The 10,108-nt window shown below is 38.0% G+C and overlaps 1 protein-coding gene across 1 annotated transcript in view; it reads right to left on the bottom strand.

Moving 5' to 3' along the window:
• The window catches only part of Efcab13 (EF-hand calcium binding domain 13), a 110,355-nt gene that overhangs the window by 18,751 nt on the left and 81,496 nt on the right, over positions 1–10,108 (bottom strand). Inside the window, exons 27-29 of the mRNA XM_031354079.1 lie at positions 6,081–6,224; positions 4,984–5,052; positions 2,952–3,083 (exon numbers count right to left, since the gene is read on the bottom strand). Of these exons, the coding sequence (XP_031209939.1) occupies positions 2,952–3,083; positions 4,984–5,052; positions 6,081–6,224 (345 nt within the window). The remainder of the gene's footprint in view (positions 1–2,951; positions 3,084–4,983; positions 5,053–6,080; positions 6,225–10,108) is intronic.

The following is a 10,108-nucleotide window of genomic DNA, read 5'->3' as shown; positions in this document are numbered from 1 at the left end:
ATATTGTAGGTATTGAAGGGGGATCTCTGGGAGGAGCGGTGGTACAAAAGGGAAACAAGAATGTGATTTAATTCTATTTAATTAAAGTATATTTTTAAATGTTAACAAATTCAGATAAATTGAAATCATGTAACTTTTCTCATCATAATGCAATAAAAGTTTTTTTAAAAAAAGTATAAGCCAAAAAAAAAATCTTAACTGAATCAATAATAAAATGGGAAGTCATTGTAAAAAAAAAATTTTTTTTCAATACAGCCACCTTTCCATTCTCTGTATAGATAAACATTAGACATCTTTATCCTGTGCCTTTAACCCTTTCCTATTGTACTGGCTGGTTTTGTGTGTCAACTTGACACGGGCTGGAGTTATCATAGAGAAGGGAGCTTCAGTTGGGGAAGTGCCTTCATGAGATCCAGCTGTGGGGCATTTTCTCAATTAGTGATCAAGGGGGTAGGGCCCCTTGTGGGTGGTGCCATCCCTAGGCTGGAAGTCTTGGATTCTATAAGAGAGCAGGCTGAGCAAGCCAGGGAAAGCAAGCCAGTAAGGAACATCTCTCCATGGCCTCTGCATCAGCTCCTGCTTCCTGACCTGCTTGAGTTCCAGTCCTGACTTCCTCTGGTGATCAACAGCAAGATGGAAGTAAGCTGAATAAACCCTTTCCTCCCCAATTTGTTTCTTGGTCATGATGTTTGTGCAGGAATAGAAACCCTGACTAAGACACCTATATTCCAAATCTTTATTGGATTCTCCCCATATAAATCCTCAGGCCATTTTACAGTTCATGTTTACTCTTTGGCTTTTGTTTAATATATTGATATTACTAGCAGACAATTTTAATATCTTTAGTTTCTAAAAATTTTGTTTATTTTTTAACAAATTTCTTCATTTTAAAATGTTTCTGCTTCTTTTGCACGTATCATAAACTTTATCTTTTATTCATTTAAATCAAATACAAAATAATGGAATAGAATAAGCAAAATTAAAACAACAAAACTAAATACATTGACATCATACAAAACAAGGTAACAAACCTTATCAACATAAACTACAAAAAAAAATCAATTCACAGTGTGTGGCACAGAATAACAGCCACCTCACATGTCAACAAAATATGAAATGTCAGCTTAAGAGCTTTGAAACAAAAATACAAGAAAATAATAAGGGGAAACCAGCTTCAACCCCAAACAGTCAGAGAAAACAGTGTTCTCAGCTGCCATGGAGTGACAGCCCAGATGCTGTGGCCACAGGCACCCTCTGCTGTCAGGAGACATCAGAGCACAGGTGTTTGCCCCTAAGAGACAAAAATCTACCCATCACTTCCCCAGTTTTCCACTTGCATCCTCCCAAGTTCTCTGATATATTTCGAATATAAGTCTATTGGTGGCATGTGTGTATGTCTTCTGTGTATTTTGCCTTCCATTTGCAGTATTACAATGTTTCTATTTGATGTCTGCACAGTTATCTTTTGAGCAGATGGTTTGCATCAATGTCGAATACTCAGGCTTTCTCATCTTTTCATTATGCTTTCACAGAATCTTTATTGCCCAATATCTTTATTCTCTTTACAAACAGGTCATTGTTTGTATCCAAATATCTTGCATGATAGGAGATGACCTCAGCCAAGAGCCACACTCATGTCTTTATCCTCAAAGAGTGTTTAATACCAATTGAAGTTCGAACACTTTAGAGTTAGTTAAATCATACATTAGAATATATACGCAAAGGGCTGGAGATATGGAGAGCAGTTAAGAGCACTGACTGCTCTTCCAGAGGTCCTGAGTTCAATTCCCAGCAACCACAGGGCGGCTCACAGCCATCTGTAATGAGATCAGATGCCTTCTTCTGGTGTGTCTAAAGACAGCTACAGTGTACTCATATAAATAAAATAAATAAATCTTTTAAAAACATATATAAGCAGGATAAATATATATAAATACATATGCATGATATATATTTCAAGATGTCTATTAAATAAATATATTTGAAACATATATAAAGTATATATTATATTACATATAATTATATGTCTTCCATATGTATATATGAAAGAAAAATATATCCTATGTTCTGGGGACAAAGCTCAACTGGAAAAGTGTTTGCTTAGCTATGCAAAGCCCTGGGTTTGATTCCCATGACTACATGAACTAGGCATGCTAGTGCATACTCGAGTAAGCCATCAGTAGGCAGAAGCAGGTCGATCATAAATTCAAGCTCATCCCCAATTACACAATAAATTTGAGGCCAGCCTAGAATAAAGAAATCCCCATCTCAAAACAGCAAATCAAAACAGAACAGAGCAGATATCCCAAAGGTCCCATACTGAATAATCGTAATGTAACTCATGGGTTCAAATATCTTGTCAAAGCTTCTCAGTGGAGCAAATATTAAAGACTATTCATTTGGTGACCATAAAGAACAAAGGAATTAAAGAACGAAGGGGCAGTGTTTCTGAGTATACCCCTCTCTGCCCCTGCTGTACAAACTGCAAGCCATGCACATCAATTAGCCTTGCAAAGAAAATAAAATCATTGCTGGGACACCTTCTGGTGACTCTAGAAGTCACACACATCTTGTCCTCAATAGCTTGTTAACCCTAAGAATTCTATGGCTATGACAACGGCAAAGGTGATAATATTATATTCTGTATCAAAGGAATCAAAAGCCCATGGAGCTCTGTGTCTCCGCTAGAATCCATTGCTGAAGAAATAAAAACATCATGTTTATATTTTAACTATTGTATCCCAATAAATGAGAATCCGTTTTTAAGACATTAATAACAAGATTGCTTCTCTTAGTCTCATCCAAATAAAGACTATACAAACATTCTCCACCTAGGCCAATAGGTGGGCACCAATTCCATAAAGAGCTCTCTAACACACAGCACTGCCACCATTTTAAAAAGAGCCTGCATGAGCTCTGAAGCAAGACCATAGAGGTATCTAAGTACTCACCATTCATTTCTGAGATCTGAGATACATCAGGCTGGTCTTTCTCCTCTAAGCTCTTCAAGACAGACAAAAGGTCTTTAACGTCCACTTTGCCATCACTGATTACATCAATGATGTTGTGAATGTCTTCTATTTCTATTTGATGGCAAAATACAAAAGCAGGGTTAGTGCATCCAGCTAAACATACATTAGCCTGATCATGTAACTGCACGTGTGCACAGGTACTTAGCTATCGACATCAGGTTTTTGTGAAATGAACAACGTTTTTCAATAGGACTTTGGTTGGCCAATTAAGCTACACCATCTGGCCAGGGATCCTCCTGTCTCCACTTCCTTGCTGCTGGGATTACATTATTCCTGCATGCTACATGCCAGAGCTTTTTATGAGCCCTGCAGATTGAATTCAGGTCCTAATTCTTGAGCTATCCTTCCAGTCCCATAACAACCTGATTTGAATGAAATGTATTCATTTTCCAGAATACCTGTTGTTGTTTATTGTTGTTGTTAAACAAGAAGTGCCATAAAATTTAGAGAGGTTTTGAGGTTCAGATTCAGAAACAAGATAAATTGGAACATTTTATCAACTCTCAAAGCTAAACAGCAAACCAGAAAAGTGATCCCTAGTGGTACCAGAGCCCAGGGACACAGCTCGGTTGTTAAAGTGCTTGCCCGGCATGTATAAAGCCATGCATTCTATCTCCAATTACCACATACGTGTGCTGCGTACCAGCATGGGGGAGGTGTGGGCAAGTGCCATGCACACTTTGTGTGACAGCAGTTTATGAGGCAAAAAGCTTCAAGGAAGCCAGCCTCTTGCAACCCCTAACTCAGAGGTATCCCAGACATGTCCTTGCGAACTCGAGTGCTAGGTGTCCACCAAGATATGATTTACTACCTAAACAAAAGTAAACGTTGCTCTCTGACCTCCACCAATGTTCCAAACAACCTAGCCAAACCCCGGCTTGGAATTTTGCAGGCAATGTTACACATTCAGACTAATTGCCTCCAGCATTATTAGAGAGATAATGAGGAGGGTAGGGCATTGAAGCTTACAGAACAGAAGTTGATAATCCCAGGGCAAGGTCAATTTTTCAGTCACATACAGCAGTTGAATCACTCCCAGGGATTAGAAGAATGAGACCCAAAAGATTAGCATAGTGGGCCTTTACTAAAGATGGGTGGGACCTTGAGTGTGTATGCTACAGAGAACATTCGAGATTCAAGCCTCTACCCTCCTGGCCTATTAACCTGCATCCCCACCCTACCCCCTGGGACTCCAGCCAGGTCCTTGTAGGCCAGAGCCTGCTTGGAGCCCCAGGGTGCTGCACCAGTCCAGAGGAGATGGCTGCTGTTTTAGACCCAGTGTGTTTCAGGTGGCCTCAGATGTACCTTGACCACTGAGCTGCCAGATTTTTCTTTTCTCTTTGGTAATGGCTGTAAAAGTCTGATGCCATTTTGAGAAATACATTCAGATCCTGCACTTCCTTGTGTTGCATCTATAATTTTTTCTTCGCCAATGCTTTGCCGACCTGTACCAAAACCCTGTTTCTCCCACAGGTAGCGGAGCCGAGACTGGCCGGCCTGCGGCAGGCAAGGAACTGGGAAGGGGCTCTGCTGAAATCAACACACACAAGAGCTGCAGAGACACCTCAGTAGGTGTCCCCTAAGGCACTTGATGTACAAAAGTGAGGGCCAGAATTTGCATTATCAAGCACCCTCCAAAGTGCCCAGTGTGAACAGTGACCCACCAGTAATCCCAGTCCCTGAAAGACTCAAGGGATCCGCAGAGCAAAGTGGCTAGGTAGACTAGACCCAATCAGTGGGTCAAATGAAAAACCCTGCCTAGATACCTAAGGGAGAAAGCAATTGCGAAAGATATCCAACATCAACCTCTGGCCACTTGAATACAAAGATCTGTCCATACCTAAATGCCAGCATGCAGACACATTGCATACGCACCTACCAAAACCTAAAGACATGCACAAGCCTACAGCCATGAAGCTTCTGTTTGCATTTTTTCCTATTTTATACTTACGTTGGCACTCCGTAAACTCATCACTCTTGGCCAGTTCTCTGATGAGATCCTTAAGCATCACCACATTACCTTTAGAATGGAAAAGAAAGAACAGTTTTGATATTCTGATTTAAAAGAAAAGAAAGACCACTTGATGAAAAGCCAGAATTGTAAAACACAAAAATAAAGAGGAAACCTGGCCATTATCTTTGAAAATAGGATAAGCAGACCTGTAAAAAGCTGTTGGGGGATATTTTAAAGTATGTTCTTTTATATGGGCTCAGTAGGTTACATTTATGAATATATGATATACAAATACATATATGCATACAAAAGCAATTTATGAAGAAAGAGGTCATAAACGGAAGGGAAGCAGGGAGGGATGCATGGGAAGTCTTAGAGCAAGGACAGGAAAGAGAGAAATGTTGTAATTAAAACACAGACTCAAAAAAATAAACAAAAAGTAGCATTTCTTTTTTTTTTCTTTTAGATATTTTCTTTATTTACATGTAAATTTCTCCATAGCATTTCTTTTTTTAAAAAGTAGGCTGAGCAAGCTCTAAGGAGCAAGCCGGTAAGAAGAACCCTTTATGGCCTCTGCATCAGCTCCTGCCTCCAGGTTCCTGCCCTGTTTGAGTTCCTGTCCTAACTGCTTTCAATTATGAACTGTTATATAGAAGTATGAGTAAAATAACTGATCCCTCTGAAAAATAAAGAAATATATTCCTTCAATACAAATCTATTAATTTAAAAAGTAAGAAAAATCAAGTTTTTTTTTTTTTTCCTGAAAGAGAAGAAGGAGGAAAAGAAATTGACTGTAGCTTCTTGGGCATTTTGGGTAAGTGACACTTCAGAAATATGCCACCTTGTTGATGTAAAGTAAAAAGAATTTTGAAAATCTATTCTCTTTTGCCTTCTTGTGGGTCCCTTCTCCTCCTTGAGTGATGCTATTACCTGGTCTTGTGGTGGATTGTTATGCAGGGCTTTGGTTGATGTCCCTGGGAGGCCTGCTCTTTTCTGAAGGAGAGAAGCTAGAGGAGGGGGAGGGAGGGAGGGGAATCTGCAGTCAGGATGTCAGACATGAGAAAAGAATAAAAAAGAATGAGGTGATTACTCACCAGAAGAAGCAACGTTCTCTATCGCTCTCTGTATATCGTCGTCTGTTGGGTGGATTCCCAGAACATTTAACTTCTGCTTAATTTCAGAATTTGCATCAATATTATTTAAGTCAAAGTTGGTGTTGTGAAGCATCTCTTTCATTTCTGGGAAGACATAATGACTTTCAGTTAGAGAACCACCAAATCAGAAGAGGATTAATTCAGCCTGAAAACAACAAAACAACAACAACAACAATAACAACAACAACAACAACACTCTACAACTGCCAACAAACATAACACCAAAACACTGACTGTTTGGCTTCCTCAAAATCAGAAATATGAAAAAAAAAAAAGGCTCTTCTTTCCCCAGAGCTGTGCCAGAGATTGTGGCCAGCATACTAAGAAGAGATAAAAAGCAATCATCTGCTAAATAAGACGAAAAATTACCATCTATGGTAAACTACTGTGCGACTTGAAACATCTAAAAGCACAATTTAGTAAGATGATAGGATGTGAGGTAACTAGAACCATTGTATTCCTGAGGTTGGAGAGGTAGTCAGTTAAATAGTTAAGAACTCTTCCAGAGAACCCGGGTTCAATTCCCAGCACTCATGTCATGGGTCACAACTGTCTATATCTGGGGATCTGACAACTCCTTCTGGCCTCCCAAGGTACCAGACAAGAGCACGGTGCACAGATATACATGCAGATAAGACACCAATACAAACAAAATAACAAAATAAGATATTTAATAATTCAAAACTATATTCTTGTAGAAAAAAAGCAAAAAAAAAAAAAAAAAAAAAAAAAAAAAAAAGATAAACACTGTAATTACATCTACGTTTTGAAACAAAACCAGAAAGACTTCTCATATATCCAAGCCAAGTACTTGGCATTTCACTTTTGCATTTAAATATTGGAAGGTTTCATGTTTTTTGGTTGGTTGGTTGGTTGGTTGGTTGGTTGGTTGGTTGGTTGGTTGGTTAGTTGGTTTGGTGGTGGTGGTGTAGTGGTGGTGGTAATGGTGGTGGTGGTGGTGGTGGTGGTCGGTTGGTTGGTTGATTTTGGTTTTCTGAGACAGGGTTTCTTTGTGTAATCCTGGCTGGTCTGGAACTCACTCTCTGAAGTCCAGGCTGGGCTGGCCTTGAACTCAGTTCTACCTGCTCTGACTCCCAAGTACTGGGATTAAAAACATGTACCACTATTGCCCAGCTATAGTTTATTCTTTTCTATAACAAATATATAATATTTTTCTAAATTTATTTTCTCCTTTGCCTATTCTGTTTTCCCACTATTCACACCGGAAGAGACCAATCTTACTTCCCATGGCAACCCAAAATGATACCAGCATTAGTTCACAAACATAATGAGGTCTATTCCTGGATATGCCATATTCTCACCTTGACCTTTCTACCTTTCCTTGCAATGGTATCAAATGACTTGATTGTAAAGACTGTATAGTATAAAGATGTGAAGACACTATCACCTGGCAGGGTTAGGCTTCTAGCAGCTCTTCCCTCTCAGTGTTTTCATGTTTGTTCTTATACGTTAACATATCTACATCAAGCTTGTCTGGCTCTGAAAGGAAACTGTTGATACTTTTATTGAGACTGTATTAAATATACAAATTGAGAAAAAGGCAACTGACATTTCATTGATCCAGAAAAGAGAAATAATGAGAAATGCAGGTATGGGCAATGCTGGGATTACAGGTGTGTACCACCCTACGTACTGAAACAGGAGGATTACCTAGAGTTTAAAGATAGACTGAGCTATATAATATGGACCAGGCCAGCTATATGACCAGACCCTGTTTCAAAAATAAAGTAATTACAGAATACTTTTCAGCCTCAAAAAAAAAAAAAATCAGGAAATCTTGTCAATGACATGAATGACCCAAGGGGGACATTTTACTTTGTGAAATGTCAAGCCCAGCAGAAAAATTGTTGGGTATCACTTATAAGGAATTGAAAAATATTTTCATAGATGCAAAGAATATGGTGATGGTCAGGAGGAAGAAAATTATGTTGGTCAAAGGGTAGGAAGCTATAATTAGGCAGGATGAGTAAGTTCTAGAAGTTTATCACAGAGCAAAGCAACAGTGGGCCCTGTACACTGAGGGGTGGAGGAGGGAAAATCAAAACAGTACAACGAACCTTTTATGGTTGCTATGTTCACATGTTGTTTAAGGTAGCAGTTATACAAAACTAAACTGCTAACAAAGTTGATATATTAGACTTTAATAACATGAATTGGTGAAGCACATAGTATTCAGTGGTTGATAACACTTAAAAGTTTATTCTACTAGGTTTGTCAAACCTTTTAAAAGTTATTTTCTAACTATTCCTAGTTTTCTAATAATTTCAGAAGTCAACTGTGAGCACTGAATAATCTCACAGACTAACATAAATTGGAAATGTTTTCGGTAATCAACAGTTAAACTACCGGCAATTTTAGAGTTATGTCATACTTCGTAATGTTTGTTTCATAATTCAAATAAAAGTTACATATATCTACCTTGCGCTGTTCTGTCTCCATGTTGCATCAAAATTGACCATACAGTTGGTCACAAAGCAAGTCTCAACAGATGTAAGAAAATTGAAATAACCCCTTGTATCTTATCAGACCATCATGGATTAAAGCTGGACATCAACAATAACAAAAACAACAGAAAGCCACATACTCATGGAAACTGAAAAACTCTCTAGTCAATGATCACTGTGTCAGGGAAGAAATAAGGAAATAAATTAAAGACTTTCTAGAATTCAAGGAAAGTAAAGGTACAACATACCCAAACTTATGGAACACAATGAAAGGAATACTAGGAGCAAAGTTCACAAGACTAAGTGCCTTCATAAATAAATTGGAGAATTCTCATACTAGCAATTTAAAACTACACCTGACTGGTCTTCAATAGCAACAAAAACAACAGAAAGCACACATACACATAGAAGCTGAACACCACCCTACTCAATGATAGCTTGGTCAAACAAGAAATAAAGAAATTAAAGACTGTTTAGAATTTAATGAAAATGAAGGCACAACATTCCCAAACTTATAGGACACAATGAAAGCAGTTCTAGGAGGAAAACTCAGCTCTGGGAGCCTCCAAAAAGAAACTGGAGGAAACATACACTAGCAACTTGACAGCTCATCTGAGAGCTCCAGAACAAAAAGAAGCAAATACGCCCAAAAGGAGTAGATGGCAGGAAATAATCAAACTTGGGGCTGAAATCAGCCAAGTAGAAACATAAAGAACTATACAAAGAATCAACCAAACCAGGAGCTGGTTCTTTGAGAAAATCAACAAAATAGATGAACCCATAGCCAGACAAACCAGAGAGCACAGAGACAGTATCCAAATTAACAAAATCAGAAATAAAAAGGGAGATATAACAACAGAATCTGAGGAAATTAAAAAATCATCAGATCCTACTACAAAAACCTATACTCAATAAAACTGGAAAATCTGGATGAAATGGACAATTTTCTGGACAGATACCAAATACTTAAATCAGGATCAGATAAACCATCTAAACGGTCCCATAAAAAAATAGAAGCAATCTTTAAAAGTCTCCCAACCAAAACAAAAACAAAAATAAAAAACAAAAACCCTAGGACCAAATGGGTTTAGTGCAGAATTCTATCAGACATTCAAAGAAGACCTAATACCAATATTCTTTAAACTATTCCACAAAATAGAAACAGAAGGAACACTACCCAATTAATTCTGTGAAGCCACAGTTATACTGCATATTCTCCCTTGGAGATGGAATGGTTTCTGTCACAATTTCCTTTCATAGAGGACTTCATAAGAGTTTTTTTTTCTATTTTTATCATGTTTAATGTTTCAAATAGATTTTAAAAACTGGTTGGGTGCATATTACTTTTAGCTTCAGAAGATATCATGTATATTTAAGAGGTATTTAGCTATTATAAATTATTTTGATGATTTAAAAAAACTACACCTGGAGGCTATAGAAGAAGAAGAAGAAGGAGAAGAAGAAGAAGAAGAAGAAGAAGAAGAAGAAGAAGAAGAAGAAGAA

This window comes from Mastomys coucha, unplaced genomic scaffold, assembly GCF_008632895.1.
Source record: "Mastomys coucha isolate ucsf_1 unplaced genomic scaffold, UCSF_Mcou_1 pScaffold5, whole genome shotgun sequence".
NCBI classification, from domain to species: domain Eukaryota; kingdom Metazoa; phylum Chordata; class Mammalia; order Rodentia; family Muridae; genus Mastomys; species Mastomys coucha.
Note: the sequence above shows the minus strand (reverse complement) of the source record. Positions and strands in the feature narration are given on the sequence as shown.